This window comes from Poecilia reticulata, linkage group LG14, assembly GCF_000633615.1.
Source record: "Poecilia reticulata strain Guanapo linkage group LG14, Guppy_female_1.0+MT, whole genome shotgun sequence".
NCBI lineage: Eukaryota > Metazoa > Chordata > Actinopteri > Cyprinodontiformes > Poeciliidae > Poecilia > Poecilia reticulata.
In genome coordinates, this window is record NC_024344.1 from 21,430,401 (window position 1) to 21,446,536 (window position 16,136).

General features: G+C 35.3%; 1 protein-coding gene across 1 annotated transcript in view; it reads right to left on the bottom strand.

The window, feature by feature from the left end:
* Positions 1-16,136, bottom strand: part of grk6 (G protein-coupled receptor kinase 6) — a 76,832-nt gene that overhangs the window by 28,341 nt on the left and 32,355 nt on the right. Inside the window, exons 3-6 of the mRNA XM_008428433.1 lie at positions 14,319-14,431; positions 10,525-10,602; positions 9,303-9,403; positions 5,752-5,844 (exon numbers count right to left, since the gene is read on the bottom strand). Of these exons, the coding sequence (XP_008426655.1) occupies positions 5,752-5,844; positions 9,303-9,403; positions 10,525-10,602; positions 14,319-14,431 (385 nt within the window). The remainder of the gene's footprint in view (positions 1-5,751; positions 5,845-9,302; positions 9,404-10,524; positions 10,603-14,318; positions 14,432-16,136) is intronic.

Genomic DNA, 16,136 nt, shown 5'->3' on the forward strand with positions numbered 1-16,136 from the left:
GCGGCGAGATCATTTCTCCAAAGGATCATAATTCCTCACAGTAAGTTGATGTAAATATCCATACAGGTCAGCCTGTGTCCAGTTTGAGTGAAAGGTGGCGCGCGCGATCCGCGCTGAGGTAAAGCAGCGGCAGCGCGCGAAGCAGCTGTGTGATTAGTCGCGCGGTGTCGSCTTTAAATGCATAAACTATAAAGCTATCCATTATAAACCTATCCTTTAGGAATAAATCTGCTCTGCTAGTGAGATGCTAAGAGCAACAGAGACGCTTGCAGCCTGGCTTTAAACAAAAAAGAAGCGATTTTAAAAAATTTTGAATTATTATTATTTTCCTAGAAACGTAAACAAGCAACGCTTAGCCTGGCGGCGGGGCTACTAAAGCATGGCGGGCCGCCAGGCTTATAATACACTCGGGGAAACCCTGCAGGTTCAGATGCTTTTCCCTGGACAGTAATTATCCTGAGCAAAGATCACCTTCATGACCAAATCTGAAGTCAGAACTGGAAACTCAAAGGATGAGGTTTAGACTTTCATACTGTTTTATCATCTTTATCAGCCTTAGAAGATTTTAGTTGCTCTATGACCAGTTAAGAGTTTGTTTTTTTATTTTTTTTATTTCTGGCAGAAATCCTCACGGGTAAACGTCTCTCATCTGCTTAGCTGTGGTTTCCCTTCAATGATGATGAAGTATTTCTGAAAACATGCTGATACATGAGTCAGCGTAATTGTTTGTGGACACAGGCAGCTACAGTGTGTGCACATCAAACATTCAGCTTTTGAGCTACAACATGTGATTCTATTTAAGGTTTTATGAACTGCATCCGTCAGCAAAAGCTTTAATTATTAGTGTTTTCCAATAAAGCAGAAGAACAGGCAATCTAATGTTGCAATTTAAAAGTTTTTTTTTCTTTGATTTTGTCATGTAATTTATTTTTACTAGCTTTGATTTTTTTTTCTTTTAATTACCAGAAACCTTTTTTAGATGTCCTAATTTTCACAAAACTCCTAAACGTAGTACCACTATTTGTTTTTATTGAATGCTGATGTAAATCACTGGTATTTTATCTATGACCCTTTATTGGGCAGCTAAAGAGGTCTTTAAGAATACAAATATTGAGCTGGTTGCATTCATGACAAAGGTGGCCTATAGAGAGCTGCCAACCTGCTAATTGTTGCTTTGATATGCAAATGAGGTGCTGTATATCATCACTAATTTTAACTGATGTTTTATTTAATTATTTTCATTTAATTATTCAAAATTTTGCTCTAATATAAGCAATGGCTACCTTTGTAACAGTGTTTGTTGTTTCTAACAGGCTAGCCTTCTAACTCTTATTTTTCAGTTGAAGCTAAGTTTAACCTAGCCTCTAGATCTATTCCTCCTTTGAATTTATATTGTTTTATTTCAGCTACCAGGCAGAATCAAACTAAAAGAAAGAAACAGTCAGAGAACAGGCAGTCCATGTTAATGTCCAGCCTTAGAACAGACTGTTGAGGCAGACTGCACAGTATTGGACAAACTGTAAAGAATTTGGACCATGCTTCAGTGTGAAGCATGATCAAGGTAGCTATCCTGTGTCTGGCCTTGCTCTATAATCAGAATTTCTTTATGGATGAGGTGCTGCAGAGCCCTACCTCTCTGCAATACCTAAACTTGTAAATGTTTATTACTGTAAATGCAATTGTCAAAAACCCAGATACACTATTTGAGAGATGCATCCTTTATTGCTCTTTGGGAATCACTTTGTTATAGTTATAATGAGGAAGTGTTAAAAACTATGTCCTCTGTGGGATATTTAACTCCTCATTTAACTCCTCTAACTCTGACCATAAGGATCTCAGTAGGGAAAGAGTCAGATTCTCTCTCCACTTCAAGAATGAGTTTTTCATGGAGGCATCTTGTTCAAGAGACAAGCAGGTGATAAAATGATTGGGGTTTGGCTCGAGTAGAGAGATCCGTACTCTGCGGTAAAGAATTAGAAGAACTGAAAGGTGAAATTCTTGATTAAATGGTCTGTTTATGTCCCAACATTCATGGGTCATGGGATATGAATCATGACTAAAAAACAAGACCCTTGATACAAGCAGCTAAAAAGAAGTTCCTCTGTAGGGTGGCTTGGCTCATCAGAAGCAATCAGTACTGGAGATCAGGAATGCAGCCAGGTGAACTCCCTTTGCAGGTTTTCTAGATCTTTCTGAAGCCACTATATATCCCTTATGAGAAGCTGGGGAGTGTTGGTGAGAAGACGGATGTCTGCTACCTGTACCCTGGCCATTGCCTTTCTATGCAATTCCAGTCGATTCCTCAGGATGGATCTCATCCAGGCCAACTGGCATAGAAGAAGTTTTGCCATTGTAGTTTTAACAATGGCAGAGGAGTAAGTATATATAGCCATTCCGTGTAGGCCATGCTTCCAAATACTGAGCAATTAATGTTGAAGTAAGAGGAATGTTTAAGACATTTTATTACTGGCACAATTGGTCCTACTCCTCATGAGATGCTGCAATGCTCAGAACTCTGGAGGAACCACATAGCCCTCCTCAAAAGGAAACAACTTTGGATCAATCTGAAGGGGCTGAACAGTGACCCTTTTTGTAGCAATTGTGATGTTTACTTTATGGACATAATAAGTATATGATTCAACTTCAAAAACGCAGAAGATGAAAAGACTTATTTCATAGTCATCTGAAGCAGGTTGTCCATTACAGTGGAAATCTTCACATCTCTATGGTACTTGTTGTAAGATGATTCAAAGCTTCTGATGTAAAGAAACAAAACTTGTCTTTCCAAGATGCTGCTGGAAACAGGGAGCCAAAAGGGCAAATTTCTTTTTTTTTTTTTTTTTTGGTAAGTTGTCTTTGGTTTAGATCTTTGATAAAAGATGAGACATTCCTCTGAACATGTTCAGGCACTGGTCTAAAACTGAGCAAATAAAAACTTGAGGGTAGCTGTTGATCAAAAACAATTGCTGAACATATGGAAGCACCAACAACTCTCTTGGTCCGTATGTTTTAAAATTTAGATCTCACGCTTAGTTTGAATCTTGAATCTGGATTCATGAAGACAAATAATTCTCTTAATCAACATCAGCCATCAATCTGGTTCCTCCTGGGATCATGCCTCCCACTTCATCCCCCTCTGGACCAGTTTGATCATTCAAGGTGAATGAACAGGACTCTTGAGTTTACGCTCATTAACACCGTGAGTCATTTACTAATTAAGCAAACCTGGGATTGGGAAACTGCTGCTTGTTAGCAAGTGTTTTTTTCTGTTTGTTTTGTTTTATATCCTGATACCTGTGAAGCTCTTCAGGAGGTTTAAACTGCAGCATTAAAGCTTTCTGTTGCCAACCAGAATCAGCTTTTAGTTATAGTCCAGAAACATGTTTGGTCTTGCTGGAGATGCTTGTTAAAACCAACACAACAATGAGGTCAGGCACAACTCTAATCCAGTATTCCCGGATTGTTGTCATTACAGTAAATCCCATAACCTCCATTCAGAGTGTTAGCTTCCAGGTGTCACTGGGTATCTGGAGTCACCCGTTTTCACATCAGCGATGTCATAGTTTTTTGGGATTTCTTACAACTCTTGTTCTCAACACCTGAAACTCTACAAAAAATTATTTGTTTGTCCTTCAACCCACAAGAGTCATTAGTAATTGCTGCACAGTTGGAAACTCCAAAGGAATAACACAAGGAAAGAAGGTCTTTGTGTTGTATTTAACTTCAGACCAACAGACTGCAGAATAATAAGGTGGATCATGACCAACAGACAACCTGAGACATAAGCCACTGAAACAAGCTTCCTTTGTAGATAATGGTGAGGAGATTGGAGTAAGACCTCGACTCACAATCACTTTCAGGCTGTGAATTGGGGGATGCAAAGCATATTTGGAGATTTTCCAGGTTCATCCAACTAGAAGCAGAACCTCAAAGAGAACTAGGACTTACTGGAGGAAATGTACATTCACTAACCACTTTATTGGGTACACCTGTTAACATAGCCTCCAAATCAGCCAATCAGGTGGCAGCAATACTTTGGCATCTAGATTCAACATAGACATTATGCAAATCAGCCTCAGAGTGGAGATGAAAGGAAATTTAAAGCCCCTTCTCCATTCTCAAGTCTTGCTCTAGCCAGTTATAATGTCTGGTTTGGTTCTAGCCCAGTTGGGTGTGTCTGCGTTTGCAGTGTGTTCCTCACTAAGCGGGCGTGAATTTGGTCAGGAACGTGGGCTGTAGTTGCATGTGTGCTCTTGGCCAGCCAGTTTATCCAAAATATATTGGTATACTTGCTGTTGCAGGTTGCCCCTTTCAGTTCACACTGTATGTGCTCTTCAGTCACAATTGATAAAAAGGTTTAGACCTGAACATTGACCATGAAATCATCTATTTGGATCCAAGAAAAACTCCCTGAATGGAAAGAAACACTCATTTTACCATTTTCTTATTTTAATTTTTTTTTACTTCCTTAAAGTTACAGTATGGGATTCCACCAACGATTTCAATATTTTATCCAAATTAAATCCAAAAAAACTCTACTGAACCTGAGACAATCCATCCATCCCCAGGCACTCTCAGGCCAGAAATTATCTTTAAAAATGTTTTTAGAGACCTTTGAACCTAACAGTATTGTTTTTTATCAACACTGGAACCTGGCTTAATACTCATCAGTTAACTCTTTCATATTTTTGAAGAAAATCGCCAACATTCCAAAACAGTTTGATGTATGTGTGTTTGTGTGTCTAAGCTTGTGTACTAATCAGCCTGTTACACACATATATGTATTTGTTTTGCCATGTTATTAATAATTTTCCCCTTATTTTATAATTTATATAAACCAAAAGCCCCCGCAAAACTAAGTAGTAATTTTCACTGTTTCAGTGAAGAACCTGCTGCAGGCAGGGAATGAGACCTTTAGTAGAACAACAGACATAATGAACTGCCCTTTTTGTCAAAATTTCACTTATTTTCCATTATAACAATTTCATTAGGCAACAAATACACAATTAGTCAAGGTAAGCAAAGAGATCTGGAGCAAATTAATCAGATCTGTTAATTAACTGACAGGGGCCACCTATTAAAATGCAAAACATTGGCATCAGACTGCTAATTGATGCATTAAATATTGAACTATTCATTATTAACAAAATCATTTAGTGACAATAAAGTTATTCATGGGTTGTAGATAGATTTAATTGAGAATGTCCATTTGGTGAAACTGAATAAATTCACTTGTAATGAAGCTAGTTATTTAGCTATTATATATTTACCTCGGCCAATATTGATGAATGTTGGATATAAAAAAAGTTTGTAAAAACACATATTTTTCTGAAGTTTTCTTTTTACATGTATACGTGGAAAGTACTGAAATATGTGGAAAATACTGAAAAATAAATTCTGGAATTTTTTTCTCCGTTTTCCTTAAAGGTCATTGCCAGCTGGTGGTTTTAAACTTGCTTTTTTATTTTTTCAATTACCTGCTCGATCACTTTATTATTGGTAAAAGTAAAGGAAAACCATCAGTTGTTGTTCTATTACCTTCAGACTGCTACAACAATAGGAAGAACTCTTACTGCCGAAGTTTAACAGAAAAGTGAATGCTTTCCATTAGGCAATTTCCAACTTGTCTTTTGAAATGTGTCATGGTGGTGTTGTTGTAACCCGGAGGAGAACAGGAGGCTGTGAGGCAACTTTCTCTGAGCGTGTTGCTACTCGTACTGTTTGGGGAAAAAAACAGTTAGAAAGCCTTACCTCTCCAGCCACTTCCACTGCAGAAACCTGTTGAAGTACATGCTGTCAAGGTAGTCAGCGAACGGCGCCACGCTCAGGTAGTCATGTATCAATCTGAAAGAAAAAAAAATAAAAATAAATAAATAAATAAATAAATAAAATGAGAGGTTTCTTTAGGTTGCTGGTTTTAGATTTAATTGCCTGAAATCAGGAAGTTCCTGAAGGATAAAAATGATTACAATGGATTAAGGTGAAATGAAACCTGTTGGATTAAGAGTTAATTGTCATCTAAGAAATGAGCCACACTTCAGGATAATTTTACATTTTGTTTGATTTTCTGTTCTTACTTTTCTGTTCCTTTAAATACAATGTCAGATAATATAAATTCACTCATTCACACTACTTAATATTTGGTGCATTTCTTCTCAATTTTGAGTTTGTCTTACAATTTGTGGTTTACACAAATTGTAAGACAATTTGAGTTTTGAGAAAAACTCAAAATTTGACCAAATTTTGACTGGACTGGTTACATTAATCTGATAATTGGAGGTGAAACGTCACATGCTGTTTATGCAATTAATGAAGACGTAAGACAACCCAGCCCTTTTGGAACTCCATAATTCAGCAATACTTTAGAGCAGAAACGCCACTTAGGTGAGTCACAGGAAGTTCATCTTTACCTGACTAAATTAGGTAACCAGTTTTTACACTGTTTTAGATTTTACATATTTTCTCCATGAAATGTTCAGTTCAGATAAGGATGTTGTCACACACTAAAATTTTTAAATATTTGGAAACTTTTTGATTTTAAATACTTTTGTTGTACAGTTTATACATATAATTGTAGAGATTTCTGTCTACTTTCCCCTAGTGTGTCTCTAACCACTATCAGACATTTGCTTTTATATAAAATTTATTAGAACTGCTCTGAGATCAAATCCTCAATATTTCAGCTCGTCTTTTCTTTTTCAGTTGAAATGGAATGGCCTACTTAACCCATCATGTCTCCTATACGTAAAACACTTCAGACAAAATAAAAGTTACATGTGAGGCCAGACAGTCCTGCTACTCATGAGTCAAGAATCTATTTGATGAAAACTGTAAAACATCTAATCTCTAACCTCTAGATGTCTAATCTCTAAACATGTTTGGCCATCTGATTAGAAAATACAGCTGTGGGTTCTGTTGCTCCTCCCTTGCAGAAAAGGAGGGAATCACCATAGCAACTTCAGATTTTTTTACAGTGGAGACTTTGGGATTTTGTTTAAAGCGTTTTAAATTTTGTACCAAACCATTTTCACATAGTAAGTAACGTTTATTTATAAAGTGCTTTTCACAGACATACTGAAAAATCACAAAGTGCTGTACAATAAAATTCAACCTTAAAACCAAACAAAACATAAAACCAACATAAGAAACACAATAAAATCAAGAGATAGAAGTCTGTGAAAATAAAAATTTCTTTAGTTGCTTTTTAAAAACCTCCACTGTCAGCAAAATGGAGCTGCAAAGGTAAGCTGTTCCACAGCCTTGGGGCTACTGACTGAAGGGCCTGAGCCCCTTCAGTTTTTTACCATGTTCGTAGAACAGCCAAAGAATGTTTTATTTTCTTAACAAAAAAACATTGAAAGCAAGCAGACATAAATTATTGTATCTTTTATTTTTATAAATGTAACTTAATCTGCATTGAGATATTTTGAGTAAAATGTTTATGGTTCCCTTTATTGAAAATAATTTTATACACTTTGTGCCTTTATTTTAGTTATTTTATTTACTTATTTATTTTTTATTGTTTACAAAAACCGGTTGCAATTTTTATTTTTTATTTTTACTTTTGCGTCTCTACTTGTTTCAGTAAATGATCGTACCTTCCTCCGATCAGGACCAACCATTTTTCATTCTCTGCTTATCCCTTATCTTTAACTTTTCCCGGTCCTCTGCATTCCAGCTGATCCTGGTTCAACATCTGGCTTTTTTACAGCAGAAAGACATTATAACCATCTAAACAAGATGTAATTCCTGGAACTGAGATCAAATTATGAGCATTGTAAATACATTTCACGTGAGACAGATTCATTCAACATGAGTAATTGATGGTCTGAGTTGTAATAAAAAAATGTGATAAAAAATGTGACTCACTTGGCATTTGGAGTCATGGGATTCCCAGATGCAATGAAATTTATAGACCACACACACAGTGGAAGGAGTTTGGGTGAATCTTTACAAACAGGAAGTTTTTTTATTTTGGTCTTTGTGGAAGGAGGTTGTTTATCTGGTTGATGATATAAATGCTCTAAATTGATTTCTACGAGGTCGTGTGTTGATATAAAATAAGTAAGAAGATAAGTTTGAAGTTTAGCTTGTTGCAATAAACAATCAATTAATCGCATAATGAGATAAAATTAGTTTGATCATTTCCATTCTAACAAATATTTTTAAAAGGGCAATTTTATTTTATAATGCATTATGGTTTTTTATGGTTTCGGTCATGTGTGGTTTTTATTTCATTTGTTGTTGTTTTTGGTTGACGTCTTTTATTATGGATATTTAAAATATCTTCCACTTCCAGTGTTAGATAGATGAATAAATTAAAGTTTATTCATCTTTGAGAGAGTGAATTTGCATTATTATGCCATTATCAAAACATTACATGAAAAACATCTCAAAACAACATTATCATTTATGGCAATAATTTTGGGGACAATTTATCATCCAGAAAACTTATTATTGTGACTGCTGTGTTTGAAGTTAAACTGAATATTATTTTCTCTGTTGTTTTTTTTAAGGAATTAGGATCAATTTTCAAAATTTGATAACAGGTTTTTATTTGTACATTGGTGTATCTTCTGCCATATGAAGGATTTCAGAAGTATTCACAGGTCAAAGATTAACGTCTTGTTAAAGACTATTGAACATTTATGTGCATTTATCTTTATTCAAATGTTTTTGTCCCTAAAGGTCAAACTGCTTGCTTCGCACTGATTTTCAAGTCAAATTACAGTTTTGTCATCATTTCAATAAACAATCAGGAAAAAGTGATATCCTGCAACCCAACGTTAATATTCAAGTCTCTAAAACTATTGTTCATGTTTACAGGTTTTAGATACAGAAAACATTTTTCAAAAATATTTAGAAAAGACTCAAAGAACTTTCAAAAAGTTCTTTGAGTCTGCATTGACATAGCTGACGGCAGCCTTTGCATAAACAAATCATATCCTCTGACATCACTCGTGAGCAAATACTGTTGGAGCTGTCATGCAACAAATGTTTTCAAAAGTATTTAGAAGATATTTGTATACTTTGCTCATTAAAAACTGGAGCAAGCCATATGTAGTTTTCTGTTTAACAAACTAAAAAGCAGTCTGAGATGTCTGGAAAATGTTTCTCAGATACATTATCCAGATTACTTTTAAATATTTCTAATATGTCACAAACCAAATGGTTACCTGATTTTGTTTTGTAATGAAAGTGGATGCTGAAAATATCTTCAGACATAATTACTTTTCTAGGAAATAATTGTTAATTTTTTTAAAAATATTTCCCAGTTGCTTCAACATTCACTGTGCTCTTACTTGGTGCAGTCCTTGAAAAGCTCTTTGCAGGCTTCCTGCTGCAGCCTCTCTGTACACCGAGTCATCATGGCTGCCTCCACTTCAGAAACATAGTTCCCTGACTGCAGAAAAATACAAACAAGTGAGATTGACTTAGAACAAAAAAATTGCTGTGAACCAGCTGGAGATTCTCATTGACACTGAAAACATCTGCAAGTTCAGACTCGTCTGAAGATACAAAAACAGGAAGAAATCATAGTCAGCAGAGAAATGTCGCTCTGTTTATGACAACAGATATGTTATTTAAATGACTTTTTTATTCATAACCATAATTCAGACAAGAGCTGTTTGTGGTGGCAGCAAAAAAGAGGATGTGATTGTTTAATTATTTTTACTTCAACACATTTCAGATTTTGTTTCTGCTTCTAGCCAATTAAAAAAATCGGGACAAACATTTAATTTGTAGCCCTGTCAGAAGAATGGTGTTTAGTGATATAAACTAAACACCAATAATTAGTAGTACTATTTATAAATCACATTACCTTTTCACTTAAGCTCACCGCTTCCAAATTAATCTTATTTAATAATTATTTTTGAGCTAATAATAGACTTTTTCATTTATATTTGTAGACTTTCTTGAATGTAGCCATTTGAATATTAATTAATACAATTAAAATGATTAAAGAACAGAATGGCTGTTATTTGGTCAGCCTAAATAAGACACTATAATTAATAACAGTATTACACATGTTAAAAGTTAGCATTTGTCAATAAAAACTATTTCTGAATATTAAAATTTATTTAATTGATAAATTATGTAGATATTAAAAATTATTGATGTAGTTTTGGTAAAAATAAGTTTAAAGCCAATTATAATTGAGTGTTATGACACTTTCAACTAGTGAAAAACAGTCAAAATAATTTTCCAACAATCTGTACAAAAATCTGTTTTAAAAAAATCATTAATTTAACATCCAAAAAATCTCCCCCCCCCAAAAAATCACTGAATGTCATGCAAATTAAACGCAAAATACATGCAATCAAGTTGAGTAAGATTATCAAATCTACTCAAGTTTATTGAATTACAGTTTTGTTATTCATCTTTGAGATGAATTACAAAACAGAATTTTTAGATGCATCTAAAATCAAATATTGAGTGTTGGTTTGTTTTATATTAACATATTTTTTATACTGTTACAAATGTTACATTTTGATTTAAAGAATCAAAAGCTGAAGGGCATACCTTTGGGTTGAAGTATCTGTCGATGAGTTCCTGTCCGCACTCCTTCCTCTTCTCATCTGGAGTCACCTCATACTCCGCCTGTAAACATTTGCAATGAGTTTGACGTTGTGATGTTGGAATAAAAGATGAGGATTGGAGCTTCAAGGATTGACTGTTTCACAGGATTAAATTAGTTTTTAAGGAAACATTTGCTCAAAAACGCAGAATTACAGCACTAAATGGGGTCTGCAGAGCTCAGGCTGTCCTATTATGTTCATGTGGTTTGTGTAATTGTGGTTCAGTCACAAACAAACTGAATATTAGCCCAGTCCTCCTTAAATGCAACTTTGGCATACGGTTACATTTGGAAACACTCAAATGCAAAGGTTATGAAAAATGTATGCGTAAAATCTACATAATTAATTAATAAAAATTAACCCGTTAAAATCCCGGCCCAGTGGAAGTTGTTGTGTGACGCATTTCACATCTTTAAATCTTAAATTTTTTATAATTTCACTTTGCACAATTTACATTTCTGGAATGACGACAGTAATATTTTGATCCACCTAAAGAACTTCTATGAAAACGTCTCCAAGAAATCAACTCGTCATATTTATGGAGAAGGAAGAGGATGCTATTCATTGTAGGTTTAAAACTTAAAACAAGTTTTGTACGTTTGATGTATTGAAAGAAAGACATCAAGCTTTTAAATTCTTTTAAGCTCGATAGAACAAATGTACTTACAGGATTTCGTCATATTTTAGCCACATTTATTGGATTAAACACTGATTTGGTCTTTATGGGATAAAAGGGTTTCTACTGGTGCCTGACATTATTTCTGAAAAACTGATCCAGATATAAGCTTTTCATGTCAGTTGATACTGATAAGTATGAATTAGTTTTAGTTTTAAATATCTGAAATAATGCCAAGCTGATGACATCACCTCTCCTGTTTTAGCCACAGTTTTCTCTCCACACTGTCGTTTTTTATTTTGAAGTAGTTATGAGACACAGTTAACCTGAAACTGCTGCTGCGCACCTTATTCAACAAGTTGTTCCTAGGTAACCAAAGAGTGGGTGAGTTAGTTCAGAACACCACCCTTGTTTAGCTGTCCGTGAAAGGTTGAGCTGCTACAGCCTTTCCTCTGCCTACATCCCCCAGAATGCAGTGCAGTCCTGAATCGGAGCGCAGAGAAATTGTTGAATATTCTATTGGTCATATCTATTGATATTAATTACATGTCTACTGCAATATATATTATTATGGATTTATTGTCCAGCCCAAGGTTCCACTTATTATAAAAGCTTGGCTATAAAAAGCCTCATATTTTGTGTTGTATCTAACATGCTCCATTGTGAGAAAATTATGCCAGTAATTTTACCCCATTTACAAACAAAAAGTCTCCATGTGCATGAAGCACCTGTGTTGGACGGCCAAATTTGCATAATTCCGGGACTGATGCAACCATACTGCCAAGTATCGTCCAACAGTTTTGTTCATCTTGATCGGTTTCCAAATATTTAGGATACAATTCCTACTGTGCTGTGAATGTCATCACCACAAACTTTTGATTTTCCTCCTCCACACATGAAAGGATCGCATCTCCTCGGTCGACCTGCAGTAAGATGAGCCTGAATGGAAACATCCAAAGTGCTTCCTCTTACTGGGAGTGCTGGTAAATGCATGCTAATAACAGCAGAGCCTGTTCAGATCCGACTTTGTCTCTCCATCTCGCCGTTCTCCTAGAGAAGAGCCTGGAAGCGGTTGGATGGGTAGAAATAATTGCCCACTGGAAAGCTGCAAAGCCATTTTGACGAGTCAGTGAGTCAGAATGGAGCTGGCTGAAAGGGGGACCGATAAGGTCTTCATTAGCCGTTGCATGTTGTCAGATTGGACACGGTTCTGAAAAAAGCCTAGCTTCCTCTCATTTTTCTGTGACGTCAACAAAACTCCAAAGTAGCTGTAAAAACAATACTTTTCCATGAGAACGAGAACAAAAACCATCAAAGCAAAAAAGTCAAAGTCCATCCGAGTTAGAGTTGAGAATTAGAGGGAAAACTAAATGCATAGTTTGTTTCTGCAACATGGGAGGTATGGAACGCTGACTCACAGATCCTGTTTGCTCCAAGAAGTGAAGAGTTCCTGTATTTCATTAAACACACATTAAACTCCACTTCCTCAGGCTCTCAGCAAGCTTTGAGTGCTTCATTCAGGCATTTCAGGATAATTAAAGCTTCTTGCATTGAGGCAAACATGAGAACCAGGTTTTATTTTCAGCTGCGTACTGTTACATGTCCTTCAACAAAGTATAAAACAAGCACATTTTCTCAGAGTCACACTTTTGATGCTGGGTTCTACTTGTCTTTATGGATTACAATGACATATGTGTCATCTATTCATGCAGTGATACCCGTCTATGCCACTCATTGGGATATTTAGTGAGCAAGACTTCACCTGGTATACAAAAACTTTTACAAATCTATAATTTTAAAACCTTTCTTTATGCCATTACAAATTAAAATCTGCAAAGCTTGCCATCTGCCCAGTCCCCCTTCACTCAAATACCCCTAAATAACCTCAAGTGCAGCAACTGCCTTAATCTGCAACCTGTTTAGGATCTTATTTAGTGTAGATAAAGCTGCTGAATGTGACCAAGTCCCAAAACTGAGAAGCCATTTTTGATATTGTGTTTTATTATTATTTGAACTTGTCGATATTGTGACTTAACTACAATTCATGCAGGTGAGAATTGTAGTTTTGTTTTATTTGTTCATAAAACAAATTAAAATGCAGAAATAAATAGAGAAATCTAACATCGTACAGAAAAATTTGTTTAGTTCAGTAACCCTGTACAAAAAAAAGCTATAAATAGTCAGCCCAGTATAAAAATACCATAAACTGTAATAACAGGCCACTTAAATAAAATACATCATTAAAAAGCCACAAAAAGTCTTAAATCAACAGAATACAAGGAAAAATTTTGCTTTTTGTCTGAAAGTCACAGGAAAAGATTATTTTATTAATTTGGACCAAAGGAACACAAGTTAGGAATACCAGGACACTCATTTCCTCCTCTTTTTAAATTCAGTAACATGAACAGAGGATTTCTCCAAAGAAACACCAAACTCTGTAATATCTTTAAATAGGATATTACCTTAACGTAAAACCCTAATACCCTAAAAAATATAATTCTTTGTTTTGCAGATAATGCTGATAATGGGATTGTCAAGGATTGCCTCAAAATTATAACAAGATTAAGTAACTCTGTCGTGTGAAGCATTGACTTCAACTTCTGCAGAGAAATCTGTCAGGTTATCTAGTGAGAGCCAGGAGTGGTGTTTCAAGGACTCATAATCATCATTTCCATCCATTGTTTACATCTGAATTTACCGTGTCTGACTTCTTCTGGTGCAGAATTATGATGCAATGTCTCACATCAATGACCTAAAATCAGGCAAAAACGGTGACTCAGTCACCCCAGAAGGTGACTGAGTCTTTTCTGTGGTGGCTCCTAGCTTTGGAACATCCTGCCTTTGGAAATCAGAGCTAACCAAACAGTAGACTAATTAAAATACCTGCTAAAATCAAATACATTTTACTGTATTTAGCTTCCAGGTGAGTAAGACATCAGTGTTTGTATTTAGCTAGTGTGTTGATCTTTTATTATGTAATGGGCTTTGGTTAACCGTAGTTGTTTTTAGATCTGTTCTAGAAGTAAAGCCGACTTTACCTCAGCTGAAATACTAGTTCAATCTTAAAGTGTGAATCTTCTAAGGAACAGGACAAACACAAACCAATCATACAAATGTCTCACCACAGCGTCCAGGAACTTGACGCAGCGTCTCAGCTCCGGTCGGGTATCGCAGAACTGTCTGAACAGTAACCGTCCGATAGGCTGCCGCTCACACAAGCTGCTGTAGTCTTTCTCTGCACAAACACAAAAAGGGATGAAGGTTACAAACAACTCAGAACACATCGTGCACACTAAATGTCAAGAGTTTTTCACCAATATTTTGTTGAAAATGTTAGATGGCTAGGATTTCTTACTGTAGCAAAAATCCAACATAATCAATACAAATATAAATGAAAAGCATTGTTGACACTCAAAGAGAAACTTTATATTTAATGATTTTTCTAGAAATTTCTTTATGGCTGATAGTAGTTGCAGATGGTATAAACCGGTTGTTGGTCACAACGAGTGATATTAGTTCAGTGACTCAAACCCCAACAATCAGCGCATTGTGATTTTAAAACATAAACATATTTAGTCAGCAAAATGGTGCTTGTGGCTCACTTTGTGTGTGACTCTGTAAAGGTTTCTATTCAAACCATGTTTTCTCAACTGGACTGTCTATCAAGGTGGTGTTGATCAACAGTTCTCTTGGCTTTCTGAAGTTTATTTAGATTTTATTTTCTTGTAGACCTTGACTGATTTTAAGTCTTCTGTCCAGTTCTAGTAGATTTCAGACATGTTTTTCTAGGATTTTTGGAGAAACTAGACTGCTGTGTGACATAAGAAGTAAAAGTTTTCGGCCTAAACATGTAGGATGTTGTGTTTTTTTAATCTAAAAATACCAGATATTGGTTAGCACAGGACATTATTTTGAGTTAAGGCTATTTTTAGACTCTTAAGTTTCAAATGTAGTCCAAACAGAGATGTGAATACCATAGCTTAGTTTGTCCCATATGTTCACCCATTTGTCCATTCTTTTTTTTCCGTGTCTGACATGTTTTCTCATTTCCTTCTCTACACAAATCCACACTGAAGCCTAAAAACAAAAAATTATAAAAAGTTTCCATGACATTCATTCGAGTCTTCCTTTTTCCTCTTATGTTTTTTTTTTTTCAAAATCATCAGATAAGCCACCATTTATTAAACTTAATAAGCATTCAATGTTCCTGCATGTGAGACCGAAGGTGTATGCAAAAACATTATCACAGATCTATGCAAATATATCCCATCTGTTATACAGCAGATCCTATCTGAGTCCCGTTTCACCACAATGCTCATAACTTTACATATTGCAAGTTTGGTGGTTTGGATTATGCTCATTTTCTTTTACCCATTTGGGTGTCAGATAACAACCTCTGTTAAGGAACTTAATGCTCCCAAAATATCAGATGTCGATTTTGTAAAACCAATCAACTAAAAAAATCTTGAATTTATTAGAAAAACACAACTTAAATTCAATAAAATATAGTATTTTAGTTTACGAAACAAATAATGATACATTTTTCCATTTGTTTTGCTCATTTTTTAATATGGAAAAACATTTTCTTGCGCTCCAACACCCTCAAAATAGCATAATATTTGATGCGCTGCACAGGTGAACTAGTTATTATTTCTTGTTTCAACCCAGAAAGGTTGACTGTCTTGCAACTTAACCACAAACTGGATGTCGACAGCTAAGCACACTGCAAATCTTATTGATAACAGTAACTCCTGTAGATGAATGATAATATCGCCCTTCACGGACCAAAATACTATCCTTTATTGAGTTTAAGTTGTATTTTTCTAATAAATTCCAGATTTTTCAAGTCTTTCTAGATTTCAAATGAATGAAATTCCTCAGGGTTTTGTGTTTGGACCAGCATGTTCTGATCATATTATTTACATATGTGGAATGCAAAT